The sequence below is a fragment of the Leuciscus leuciscus genome, assembly GCF_965113295.1.
Source record: "Leuciscus leuciscus genome assembly, chromosome: 12".
Classification (NCBI taxonomy): Eukaryota; Metazoa; Chordata; class Actinopteri; order Cypriniformes; family Leuciscidae; genus Leuciscus; species Leuciscus leuciscus.
In genome coordinates, this window is record NC_138736.1 from 19467479 (window position 1) to 19482510 (window position 15032).

At 38.3% G+C, this 15032-nt stretch overlaps 1 protein-coding gene across 8 annotated transcripts in view; it reads left to right on the top strand.

Moving 5' to 3' along the window:
- The first annotated feature begins 281 nt into the window (after window positions 1-281).
- Window positions 282-15032, top strand: part of ptprua (protein tyrosine phosphatase receptor type Ua) — a 309103-nt gene continuing 294352 nt past the window's right edge. For all 8 annotated transcript variants that reach the window (XM_082186689.1, XM_082186692.1, XM_082186690.1 and 5 more), the window contains exon 1: window positions 282-419. In XM_082186689.1, coding sequence (XP_082042815.1) covers window positions 350-419 — 70 coding nt within the window. In that variant the 5' untranslated portion in view covers window positions 282-349. The remainder of the gene's footprint in view (window positions 420-15032) is intronic.

Consider the following 15032-nt stretch of genomic DNA (forward strand, 5'->3'; position numbering starts at 1 on the left):
TTATTGTTTTCATCCGATGAGGCTCCAGACTAGGAAATGAGAACTAGGCCTATGTCGTATGTGTTTTCAAGCTTCGACTGGACGATCAGTTTGCCTCAACAACAATCTAGATGCAGCAGCTAACTAATGTTTTTTTTTGGTGAATAACCACAGAGAGGCGCCATAGCCCTTCCTCTGCTCACTGGGTTCATCTCTGGAGTTGTAAGGGGGTTTAATAGTTTGTCGTGACGTCAGCGGGCAGATCTGGGGTCTGTGCTGCGCGTCTCTGGATGAAACTCAGTGGCGCAGCAGCAGGATATTTACCACACTCACTGACTGTATTTCTTTACCTGCTGGACTAAACGCTACCATGAACCTGTATGCTGTTCTGCTGTTTCTCATCGCCAGGGTCTGTGCGGAAAGTCTGGAGGGGCCAACAGGTAAGACACGAGTGTTTCAGAGACTTTGATTTTATACCGGAGTCCAAATCACTCACACACACTCTGTCCTGGGAATTACTGAACATTCAAAACAGACTTCGGAAGCACTTTAATCTCTTATGCATGAGCTGGAAAGTTTAAGTTCCTTAGACATTGAATTGTGTAACGGCTGGCGTTTAATACAACATGTTCGTAGAAAGAAATATCAGAGTTTTGTGAAGAAGTTTTTATAGGTCTTCATTTTATTTTATTTTTTTTTAATGGTTTTGGAGTGTATATGGAGCTTGTGAACATTATTCTTCATGATTCAGTTCTGAAAATCATGTGAAGACTAATATTAAATAATGACATAGGATTTTTGCTTTCTGAATGTGCATTGTTAAATGTTTCAATTGGCGTTATAAGTTCAAAACAGCTTAAATATGAACTTGGCAGTGTGAAAATGAAGCCATATGTTTCATAAAAGCTCAATCCATGAGTAAGGATTTACTTGCTCTTACTCATTTAAAGGACGAGTTCACCTGAATGTAAATTATGTTATCATTCAGGCTACTCAACCTCATGTTGTTCCAAAACCATAAGACTTTCTTTCTTCTGTGGTACGTTAAAAAAATATGTCAGGTAGATTGAGAGAGCTCAGACAGTCACTATTCATTTCCATTGTATCGAAAAAAAATGCAATGAAAGTAAATGGTGACTGAGACTGTCAGCAGCCTAACATCTCCTTTTTGTTTTCTGTGGAGAAGAAAGAAAGAAGGCTTGGGACAACATGAGGATGAGAAAATGATAGACTAATAATTTTTGAGTGAACTTCCAACTTCACCAATAATAAAAAATAAAAAAAACGTTGTAATAGTCACCTTTATTTATTTATATATAGCGCTTTTAACAATATTGTTTCAAAGCAGCTTTAGAGAGATAATAGGAAATTGCCGTAACAGATTGTTTAGGTTTTACAACAGCTCTAGGATAAAGTTATTGTCCAGCTAAAGTTAGTTTTGATTGATTGATTGATTCACTTCCGTTGCGAAGATCATTAGTTATTAGGGGCCGCTAACACAACACGTTCTAACAGGAAAACTTAACGCGCTCCGGCCGCCTATCCGCACAAAACAGTGCCTGGTGTCTCGAGAACGCACTCCCTGAAATAGGTTCGAAGGTGCAAACGATTATCCGTTATCTCTGCGCAAATCTCAAAAACGCAAACCCGCGAAAAAGCAGAAGTCGCGCACATGCGCATTACGTGTTCAGTCCAATATGTGAGCAGGCATGTAGTCCTAATTTTACAAATCCACCCTCAATAAACTACTTAAACTAATAATAATAAATGAGAAATGGTGTACCATTTAGGCTATTTGTGGCATCAAGTTAATTCTATTTATTCATTCACGAATTCATGGCTGTTCTAGATTAAATCTAGTATTTCATTTTGGATCAGACTCTGCAAGTAAGAGAATATGAAGAGGTATGCCCTGAGGATCTGCTTCTGTCAGACTCCTGTATATTGCCTCAATATTTAAAAAAAAAATTCTGCTTGTTTAAAGTCTCTTGCTTCTACTTTCATGACATCAACTACGATCGCTGTAGCTGTTCTGGCTTTGCTTGTCAGGTCGTGTTGTGGTTTGTAGAGGGATTTTTTGAGCTCCTGGATCAGTTTCAACTCTGAACATATCAAATAAATGTGTGAAGACTGTTAAACTGCAAAAAATCCATCCATCCATCCATCCATCCATCCATCCATCCATCCATCCATTAATCAAACCGCTTGTCCTATGTAGGGGAATGCTGGAGTCTTGGGCCATAGTTAATGACTTAATGAAAGGGAATAATATAAACTACAGTTATACATTTCATTGGACTAATTTAACTTAGAAATGATCTGAGCCTTACAAATGATTTTCGTAATTGTAACCTTGTATACTGATTCAGTCATTATAATTAATGTATTAATTGAATAAAAAAATGAATTTAGATGTTGGCACATGAAGCACATTTTAGCTTACATGACCAAAAAAATTGTGCATAAGATGCAGTTTTTTGTCATTTACTATCAACATAATTCCGTTCTGTCTATTTGGTGGCATTTATATTTTGTCAGAGTACACGTTGGGCTGTTTACTGATGGATTTCGGGGAGCTTACTGCATGTATTGCGATGTTAAAGTCGATTTTTCTGTGTCTTTGAAGCATCCTTCATACTGTCAGATTACAGCATCACACAGTGGGGTGTGTGGGAGGTAATGAGACCTGAGTGCAAGTTCACTTCACTGACACTCTGACAGCGTGTGTGTGTGTGTGTGTGTGTGTGTGTGTATGGCTGTGATTGGGGGCGAGAAAGGTTACAGAGGGTCTCACACTGCAGAAATCCAAATGAAAGTGAGTGGGCATTTCAGCAAATGTGTTCAAGGACACAGAAGGGTTGCACACTAGGCACTGTCAGGTTTTAAAGAAAAGTCCATGCCAAAATTACAAATCTGTGTGCTGTTTTTTTCCCCCTGTATTTTATTCATACAATGACAAGTTCATAGTTACCATGGCTGTCAAAATACAGTAAGTAGACTCTTCATTACAAGTCTTCTGAAGCCGGACAGTTTAATTCATTATTCAATGATAATTTTCCACTCTGCTGTAGCTCTGAAATCTCATCCTTCATTCAGCATATTCAAAGACACATGCATTGTCGCATCAGTTTTCCATTGGCGTTTGGTGATGGTGACATCAAAACTGGCATTGCCTGTCAATTTCCTACTTTTAAAATTGGATGTGAATGAGATTTCAGGGAATGGAACAGGTTAATCATGACAAAATGTTCCTTTTAAGGTGAGCTGTCCTTTTAAAAGCAGAGCGCACTGTGAATTCTTCCCTACTGAGCGAATGCAGTTTGCTTACTGTATCTGCTTTGAATTACACTCGTGATGTAGTACTACCTATTGCTCTTTTTCACTGTCTTTTGACATTTACAGTTGAAAAACACTCTATGCCTTTACTATATAGCAAACAACTGAAATAGTTATCTGCCGTATGCTGTTGTGCTTTTGCCACTTCTAAAGGAAACACTATCAGCTTTGCTTGTGATGTTAAACACCACGGTGTCATTAAACTGCATTCTACAGAATAAGGCATAGCAATAAAAGAGAGGCTCTTCCTGAATGAATAGATGAATAAATGACTGTATTAATCAATAATGTGTCATGTATATGTATTAAGTACCTGATTCTGTGGAATACTTGAATGCAATTGGTCAGTGGTTACATTTGCAGTCAAATATTAGCATAATTACCACTAAATTGTATAACTGACTGATGACCTGTCATGGCTGTGCTAGTTTTGTTTCTCGTTTTACTGTACTCTCTTTTACTCCAACATAATAAAACAATTTATTATTCTACATTCAATTTACTACAATTCTAACCATCTATCTATCCGTTAGAGCTTTTCTGAACACTTACCCTGTCTGCAATTGGTTGAATAAACAGATAATATAAGAGATACAAAAAAATCATGCTATTTGTTGAGATGATATCAGGCTAGATGGGATGTTGAAGTGTTTACACTTTTTCAGTGGAATCAATATTCATATACACCTCTGCACATTTAGCTGGGATAGGATAATGTATTTTAACATACAAACAATGACACAAGTCAGCTTGAACCTACAAAATCTGTTTTAGCCACAACCATCTGATATACTTTTTGCATGACACTGCGATGAACCAGGAGACATTAGATATAAAGAGAGAGAGAGAGAGAGAGAGAGAGAGAGAGAGAGAGAGAGAGAGAGAGAGAGAGAGAGAGAGAGAGGGGTTGGTAGAAAAACTACAGAAGAACGAATTGCACTAGAGCAGTGTCCTGAAACCCCCAGCAACCCACCAGAGTCAGCAGAAAAGAGCAAGAGTAGGTGGTTGATATTATGAAGGAGGGCAGCAGAGGGCAATCGCTAGGCTATTCATTCTCTCAAACGCTTTCACTCAGTACAGCTGCCTTACTGTCTTAGAGGCAATGAAGGCATCGCACTCACGCTGCACACAATTTCAATTTGTTTTTAAAACGGACCATGCTGAAATTGATTCTTTGTTCATAAGGTGTTTTAAATTTTGCTATATCTACATTTGATGGCATAATTGTAGCAAGCAAGTAGGTGATGAAACTTGCATATAATTAACTTACAATGAAAGTGCTATATATTCACTATACCGCTCTAAAGGTTTGGGTCGGTAAGATATATATTTTTAAAGAAATTAATACTTTTTATCAGCAAGGAAACACTAAATTGACCAAGAAGTCCCAGTTAAGACATTTTTAATGCTACAGAATATTTATATGCTGTTCTTTTGAACTTTTGCTCGTCAAAAACCCTGGGGGAAAAATCTATCATGGTTTCCACAAAAATATTTATATTTATTATATTAATAAAATATTTTGTTGCAATATTTCACAATATTACTGTTTTACCATATTTTTGATCAAATAAATGCAGCCTTGGTGAACACGAGACTTTTTTAAAGATGTTCTTTATCCTTATTAAAAAATATTACCGGTCCCACATTTTTGAACAGTAGTGTATATACATACAGTATAATATATATATACACACACACACACACACACACACACATAAAACAATGCAAATATTACACAATGTGACATTAATAAGTGTTTAAATCACTTGTTTTTCTGAAGTAACACTGTCCAGCAGCGTAAGCGGCTTTACAGCGGTAGGCCACATCTCTCTTGCCTCCCCTGAGCCCATTGAGTTTTAACAGAACCCTAAAGTGTGCGGTGGCTTTGGTGGGGTAATTGAGAATGAATGGGAGAAGGTATCGCAAGAAGAGACAATAGGTGTGTTCGACTTAAAGCAGCATTGCGCAGACCGATAATTGTTTGACAACTTTGTACCGCAAGAGTGATTAGAGAATAGACTGTTCTTGCTCGAATCACTCTCGTGGCACTTTGATGCCTTGCACAAATCGGTCTGCACAGCACCGCTTTAAGTTGATCACACCTAAAGCCTCCATCACGCCATGGTTGGATATGATTGGTTCGTGAGATAAATCTCGCTTCTTGTTTTCATGCTTGTTCTGCGTTCTTGAATCAGCATGATCTGACAATGCTGCTGTGTTTTTATATGTGGGAGTCTTGTCTTGTCATAACGTGTTACTCCACGTTCATTTTTTGCAGCCGTGCAGAATGCGCGCTGATTGTATCCACTTGTGCTGGCTGTGTGTCATCTTCCTGTCCTGTATCTGAATAGACAGCCCTGAGAGATCTCACACCATTGCATCCCTGTGCTGCACTCACCTGCAAGGCATCATGGGATAGCATGCAGGGCCTGTCAGCTCTCACATCCAGGTGCTGTCACTACATTGTTGCTTTTGCTGCTCCCAGAAGCCATTACGGAACAGATGGTGTTTTGCCTGCGGGGTTTGCCCACCCTGTCAGATCCCGTCACACGGTGTTTAGGTGCCCACCTGCCCCTCATCCGCATATACCTTCCTCACAACTCCATCACCAGGGAAACACTTTTTTTATGTAAAGGGAGCCTTTAATATCTCCAATTTAATTTTCTCTTAGCATACAGATGTTAAGAGTAGAGGCATCAGCAGATGGGGATAAAAGAATAAAAGACTGACTATAGTTCTCAAAATGGGATAATCATTAAAATATGTGAAAAACTAAGATGTGAAAAACAGTCTTGCAATTTGAACATATGCTATATGCAATTCATAAAAAACAGATATTAGTTACATGCTAAAAATACTCAAAAAACCTTAGCAACTGCATGACATGACCTGGCAAACAGCCAGAACTCCCTAACAGCCACATAGCAAAGTGCTTAAACACTCAAAACACCTTAGCATTTACATTGCAGTTCACTAGCAACCACCCACAACACCCTAGCAACCACAGACTATACCAACATGCATAACCTCTCAACAACACCTTAGCAACTGCATGACATGCCCTAGCAAACAGCCAGAGCTCCCTAACAACCACATAGCAAAGTGCTTAAACACTCAGAACACCTTAGCAATTATATTGCAGTACACTAGCAACCACCCACAACACCCTAGCAACCACAACCTATTCCAACATGCGTAACCACTCAAAACACCTTAGCAATTGCATTGAAGTGCCCCAAAAACCACCTAGAACCACCCAAAATAGTTTAACAACTACTTGTAACCATGCACCAACAACACCCTAAAACATGCTAAAATATTAAGAATACCTTCGCAACTGCATGAAATGACCTGGCAACCACCCAGAACACCCTAACAACCAAATAGCAACATGCTAAAAAAAACTTAGCAACCGCACAATATGCCAGAATCAATCAAGACACCTTAGCAAAACATCTAGAAATGCCTTGGCAACCATTGATAATACCATGGAGACCACATGGCTACAATATACTAAATATAGCCACAATATACTGTATAGTAAAAAAAAAAACTAAAAAAAACTTTAAAAAAACTCAGCAACTACAGTACATAGCAGTGTACTACCAACCACTCAGAACACCCTAACAACCACAGTAGCAATGTGATCATAACAACTAAAAATAGCTTAGCAACTACATGCAACCACATACAACACCGTAAAAACCATTAGTTACATGCTTAAAACACTAAAAACACCTTAACAACTCAATAACAGTGTCCTAGTAACCACTTAGCAATGTGATCATAACAACTAAAAATTGCTTAGCAACTACCTGCAACCACAAACAACACCATAAAAACCATTAGTTACATGCTAAAAACACTCAAAACACCATAGCAACCACATTCCCTGGCCACCACCCAGAACACTCTAACAATCATACAGCAATATGCTTAACTCTTAAAACATCTTAACAACTGCATAGCATTGCACTAGCAACCACCCAGAACACCTTAAAAAGTACATACTGAAACAACATGCTGAAACATATAAAAAACACTTTCACAACTACATAGCAATGCCCTGGCAACCACCCACAACACCCTAGCTACCACATATTTCATAAGCACTCAAAATACCTAGGCAACTATCTGCAACCAATAGCAACACCTTAAAAACCACTTAGTAACATGTTAAAACACTCAAAACACCTTGGCAAATGCATAGCAATGAGAAAGAAACACTCAAGACACCTTAGCAAACACTTTAGCAAACACCTAGGCTGTGTCTGAAATCGCCCTCTATACTTTTATTCACTATTCCCTGCATTAGTCCACTAATAAAGTTCACATGAGGGAGTGAATGAAAACAAGTGAGTGAACTTCGGACATTGGGTGCGCCGGAAGGGCTGCCGCTTTACCATAGTGCAGGGGTCGCCAAGCAAGTTTGGCATCGGGCCCAAAAAAATAATTCGCCACTAGATGGCGGGCCAGAACATAGTCAAAGGAGCATTTCACCTGTGGGAACATTAATCTTTATTGAAAGTGGGTCATATATGTTGTCGAAATGTAACATCAATTTCGAATTTTGTGCCTTCTTGACCGAGGAAAGACAGAAAGTAACTTTAGGGCGCATTTATATGGAAGACAACAACTCCCACAATGCACCACATTGCACAGCTCCGCAAGCCACTCCCACTAATCCAGAAACTAGGATGGTTCACAACACAAACGTCCGTGTCCTCGTCTGATTCAGATATTTCGTCCAGGAGAAATTGGCATTGTTGAAATTCTTTACAGCAGACGGACTCTATCTCTGTGTCCATAGGCGCTCAGTGAGAGCACAAGCGCCACCAGTCCTTCCCAGCTCGAGCCAGTCCGGGCTCCTCATCCGCAACAGGCAGGTCTTCTGCCTCGGCTGCAGAAGCCGCAGCAGCCGCCTCCTGTTCCTCCATCAGCCTCAGCTGCTCTTCTCTATTGCGGCTCGTAAAGGTAGCCACGGACATCTGATTTGAGGATCAGACTTTCGAAATCCTCTTCTTACATATCCTATTGAGTACCTTCCGCCATTGTCATAACTTCACATCTGGCTCCACAGCGCCTTATAGCTTAGCTTCCAAACAAGATGGCGGATATTGTTTTTAGTTTCTGCAAGTGAAGTCCCACCCACTGATCTGTAATAGGTCTGTAGCGTGAGTGGGTCCCAGCCCCTGGAAAAATGAGGAACGAGTGTTTGTAGTCTCAACCCCTCTACAATGATATGGGACTTCCTGCTTAGAATGACGCAAAATGACGATTTTTACATCATTATAAGCAGGAACTGCAACACTGAAATACGCATTTCTCCTGTCTCAGGGGAAAATGAGGAAATAATGCATGACCATTCAAAAATATGACTGGGTTTCTAATGATACAAAGCTTAATGCAAATGGGTGAAGTGTTCCTTTAACAAACTGTGTTTTATTTCCTTATTCCATATTGTGAATAATAAATGTGTATCATTTTAATTTGCTTGTTACACAATGGAGCCTAACTTATTGTAATAATTATTTGACGTAGCCTGCTTTTACACTCAGAATTATTCCTTGGCATCCTCACGTACTAAACTGCATATTTTGTTATTTTTTTTGCATGCTGGAGGTACGCTATTATGTCGTGTGCAGAGTGATGTTAACATTTAAGCTAGCTGGTGAGAGAAAATGGCTCTATCAAAGAGTCTAAAGAGGAAAGTTGACAGTGAAAATAGGGCATACAAAGAAGAATGGAAAGACAACTATGCGTTCATCCAACACATTCTCATCCTAGGGTCGTCATATACTGACGCTTTTGAGTTTTGACATTTCGTCTACATCCAACGCACAGGGCACCCTTTAGCGTCAATATGACACGCACAGAGCTTTGTTCGGTTATGGGTAGGTTTAGGTCTGGGGTAGGGTTAGGGTTAGACCGCTAGGAGGCGCCTTCTGGCCCATATCTATCTGCATCTCATATTGACGCTAAAGGATGCCATGTGCGTTGGATGTAGACGAAATGTCAAAAGCGTCAGTATATGACGCCTTGGGATGAGATTGGGCGGGTTCATCCTACCTAGTTTTGTGAATGCAAAGCCGGTGTGTCTTATCTGCAACGAAGCAATCCACAGACTCTTTTGAATGTCTTCCAGAACTTTTCCAATTAAAAGCTCTCGTTTTATCTCAAAATAAAACATTGCAGCAAAAACATTCTCGTACTTTTATTTTGAAGGCAAAATCGCTAAAGACGAAGTGATTGTGAGTAACTGTTGCTGTCATGACAGATCTATTTCAGAACCAGCCGCTATCAAAATAATTTGGCTGCAGGCGCGGGCCAGATGGACGGCCTGTTGCCGAGCACTGCCATAGTGTGTGCTTGCTTTTTAATAGTTATTTGAAACTTAGCAAACTCGCAGCTCTAGTAGTAAGATGAAAATATTTATCTTGAACTCTGTCATGGAAACTATGTATAAACCTTAAGGCGAGACACAAAACATCAGGGTTTTTTTACTGGTCAATTTTGAGATTTTTGGATATTTGTCTTCAATAACATGTCTTCTTTCAGACTGTGGTGAAAAAAAGTCTGAAATACACATTTAGGTCTTTATTTTACTACACTTTGTCTGTTTGCGTTAGTTGATTTTGCATAAATTCAACAAAAGTTGTCGTTGTAAATCATCCCGCCGATCCGCGATCTCTGTCTGCTCCCTGTCATCACATACACTGTTGGAAAGCACTGTACAATGCTGTCGGATCCAAATATGGTCATTTCCTTTTTATCAGCAACCAATCGTGAAAGTAAAAGGGCTGAATGCGCAATCTCATTGGCTGATGATAAATCTTTAAAGCCCGTTTTCTCAAAATTACCTTTCTCTCATACTCCAAGTCCGAAATCTCCTTTTTATTAGCACCTATACACACCAAACTTTCCAGTCTTGTACCTAGTTATATTATGAAGACATTTACCGAGGGATTTGTAAATATATTATTCCTAGCCTGATTTATATAACATTTTATTCCAAAAAACATGGCGAAAATAATTTTTTTGAGGCTATTGATAGTACATTCTGATTTACAGGATAACAAAAGTAGATATCCATAATATATACAATGAAAAAATATTTTTTAACCTGGCTTTATCCAATACTCAGATTTCGTTTTTTAAAATATACTGTATACAAATTAGCGCATATTTAATTAGATATTGCCTAATTTGCATATTTAAACATTAAATTACAGAAAATTTGTAATACATTTTTTTCTCATCTTAATGTAGGTAATCAACTGGGAAAGTTTCATGGTGATATCTGCTAGTTAAAAATTGTACCCTATTCACCTGTAGTGTCTCGCCTTAAGTAAACAATTTGATAATCAATTAAAAAGGAATTTATACCTATATGATTTCTACCGTGACTCAGGAATTAATTCGGCACGTGACTCACACAGTGCATTATGGGTATTATCTAGCCGTTAAGCGTACATTGGTTGTACACTCGTTATTGCGTTGCATTGTGGGATTGAATAAGTGCACTATGGTTTTGGACACCACTACAAATGCCTGTCCCCTGAAATAGTGCTCTATTTAAGGGGGCAATTTTGGACACAGCCCTAGTAACGCCTTAGCAACCATTGAGAATACACTAAAATCAAAGCCATATGCAGGGTTTTAGAAATACCAAGGTCCAAAAACGGACAAATTATTGTCTTAAGCCCTATGCGGACATGACTAGTTTTCTAAATGACATTTGAGTTTGAAAATCACAACGTCTGTGATTTTCTGTTCCGATTCAGATGGGACTACCATGTCCGTGTTTTTTACAGAGGTGGGAATGTGTGTTTTCTATGTGGGCGTTACAAAATTCATGTGCTGTGCTTGCTCACGTATGATATATATGTCTTTTAATTTATTATTTGTTAATACAATTTTAATTTATTATAAAAAACCCTATATAAGTCAACTTCACGGGTTTATAGAAGTGGCTGTTAATAATAAGCCTATAAGTGAGGAGAAAAATCTAGACAAGCATCTTACTCTTACCTGACACTGATAATAATATTATTTTAAAACTCTTCATGTAAAACTAATCTTGTCCGAATACATTTCGATCATTTATCATTTCTATCATAATACAGTTGTCAGATACTAAATGTTAAGCTACATAAATGTCACTTTTTGACCGTTAAAACTGAAGTATCATGCTGGAATTCACACTTTGCTGCTGTAAACAACAGTAATGGTAATGCCTGCCTTCTTTGATTGGCCATCTCAGTCATTTTGCCAACTCACCTTCTTATGTCCTTCAGAGATGGTTCTTCCTAGTTTGGCAAGCACCGCTTTACTGCACAGCTGTCCAAACAATTGTCTAACAAAACTAAAGGAGCAGTTCTGCCATCATTTACTCTCTGTCATGCCACACATTTATTGGAAAAACAATGCCATTGTCATCAAACTTGGCACAATGCATAACAACACTAGATTAAATGTGCAAGTGCATGTTAGATTTAAAAGGATAGTTACAAAAGAACATACACAAAAGAAGATATTTTGAAGAATGTTGGTAACCAACAGTTGATGGACCCCATTGACTTCCATATTATGAAGAAGAAAAAAAAAAAACCAGAAAAAACATGGAAGTCAATGGGGCCCATCAACTGTTTGGTTACCAACATTCTTCAAAATATCTTCTGTGTTCAGCAGAAGAAAGAAATTCATACAGTTTTGAAACAACCTTAGCTTATTTAATCAGCCTTAAATGATTACAGAATTCTCTTGAAGTGTTTGGCATGGTAATGGGTATGACTATGTTTGGTCTTGGCGGAATAGATTTGCTACACTGCTGCTGCTGTTGTAGGTTATTGCTGCTGCTGCGGCATAGTACAGGACTTGCTACTGCCAATACATACACAACACGCTACTGTGAGCAAGTAAGACAATGCTGCTGCTGTACAATATAGCATACATGAATTACCCGTAGCAGATCTACACAGGTGGAGCTGGGGAAGGTGGAGAGTTTCTTAAAGCATGCTGCACTGCTAAGGCAAATGCTACCCAAGTATTTGAAGGTTGAGCACATGGCTACTGGCTACTGGCTACTGATACAGCAGGAACCAATCAGCTGTGCCCTATAGATAATGATGTGATCACGAGCAGGACCTACAGTATTAGCCTGTGCTATCTATAGTTTCATGATAGAACTTTGTATTTGTTTGTTATGACCTCTCATAAAAATATCAGCTCGGAGAAAAGAGATCTACGTAGCATAAACAAGAACGAGTAAATAGCGAAGTCGCTCAAATCTATTTATTCACTCACTCACAACAGACGTCACAATAATAACGAACATACCAACCAGGGAACGAAATTTTACAAAACAGACAACAACTAACAAAGAAAAAAACTAAATACAAATATAAAGACACTTGTTTGCTGGCTAGCCCACAAGATCTGTCGTCGCTCTTCTTTCTCCTCCTCGTTGGCGTTTATACCGGTATCAATCAGCTCCATCAATCAGCCACTCAAATCACGAACAGGTGCGTCCACCTAAGAGAGAGATAGCGTGCGTACACGCTCCAAAAGGATAGAGCGACGCCAAGAAAAACAAGGGAGGGACAAAACAAAGAAAACAGACACAGACCAAGCCACCGACCGTAACATTGTTACTTTGTTACTAAATTATTTTATTAGATTAAAAGATTTTTAAAAATTGTCATTTTTATTAAGTTTAACCGGATGTATACTAAAAATAATTAAAGCTGTAACTGAAATATAAACTATATAGACATTAAATAAAAATAATACAAGTAGCAAAAACACAACAAAAATACTTCAACTAAACATAAAATGAAAATAGAAATTACCAAAAATAAAAACTAATTCAAAATATATATAAAATAAACTTTTATTAGTACTATTATTACTATGTATTTCTCATTAAACAGAAATGTCAACATGCAGCAACAAATTTTGTCATTTTTATTTGAATGTGAAGAAACATTATTTCGAAATATACTGTATTAATGCACTTTTGATATTATTTTGATATTTTTTGACAATCAGCCACTTTTATCTTTGTATGGACACCTATGGTGTGAACCTTTGGTATTATTTATTCACACGTCTGCACCTTGGCATGAAGTCAGAGGGGAAGGTGACTTTGTCAAGTGTGTCAGCATACTGTAACACCTGGGATAACAGCTGTTTCTTTTTCCCACTGGCGACCCCTCCGGCGGACAGTGAAGTGGGCACCATCACCCACTGAAGAGAGGTCTATTCAAGGGCATGTAGAGACCAGGCCCAGATGGAATCTGCACTCTGATTTGAAAGCAAAATCTCATAGATTCCAACATGGAGCTAAATTGAGCTGAGAATACTGCACTCTAACTGGCAAATCATCATCAAATTAAATCAAATATTTAATGAATGAACACACAAGAGACTGAGAATGTGTGGAATTTTGTGAATGATGGGCTTTCTCTGCTGAAACCTGAAAAAGCTTTCTGCAGACATAGATTCTCCCATAAAATCAACCCATCATGCCTTTGTGAAGAGCTTGTTGTGTCTTGGTCATCAAACAGTATGCTATCATATGAACTGCTAAAAGTCCAGTCTAATGTGTTTAGAGCTTCGAAACAAGCATGCCTCTAACACTCTATAAAGGCTTTATGTTATACACATAAACTATGGACATAATGAGAAGATCATAGACCCCTCCCTCAATGACCCTGTGACCTCACACCCCTCCTCTTCATGTCTGGGGTTTTGTTGAGGATACTGTCAGTGCGTCACATATGTTGTTATGACTGGAGACACTATGAGTGAAACTAGGACAGTAACAATATCAGATATGACCTCATTAAATCAAATCACCACTTAAGAGCCACATAAGCATAAATGTATAATTATAGCATTATTAATAATGCATATATTATATTAAAATACAGTAACTGCAATGATAACTAGAACAGGAAATTGTGTCTGTCAAGGCAAACTTTGAAAGTTGGCTTGACAAAGCATTAATGAAAGAAAGCTTGAAACATGTGCCTAAGAGATGTACTCTTTGTATTCTTGTTTGTTTCAAAAAACATTTACCGTTTTCGATCCATTTTGTGTGTGTGTGTGTGTGTTTGAGTTTGTAAATATATTTTGAAGGTACTGTACAGAGGCTTGTTGCATGAATCTAGTTGAATCTCTGAGATTGAATGTAGGTTTAGAGTTGACAAAACCTTACAAATCCAACCTGGTTTAGAGCAGGTTCAGCGGGCTCACAGCGCTCAGTATAAACGTTCTCTGTCAACTCAGGTTTAATCCAGAGTTTGTGATTAACTCTAGAGTGTGTGCACCTGAAAGTGTGACATGTGTGGCAAACAGCCAATCACATGGGACATGGAGAGCATCAGTTTTATTCACTTCTCGCAAGAGAGTCGTGCAATTCACTTGATCTCACTTGAAGATGAGATTGTAATGAAAAGGTAATGAATTTAAACACATTTACAAGGCAGGAATAAACACTGAAGAATTTGCTGGACCTGAATGATTTTTTATGAAGAACTTTGGCCAGTTTAATTGCTCAGAACAAACAAGGGACTCAAGAACAATCATCATCATCAAAAAAACAAAAGTGGATCATCCAGGTAACGACACACAGTATTAAGAATCAAGGGTATGTTAACTTTTAAACAGGGTTATTTTTATAAATTTATAAAGTCAACATGCTTAGTCAA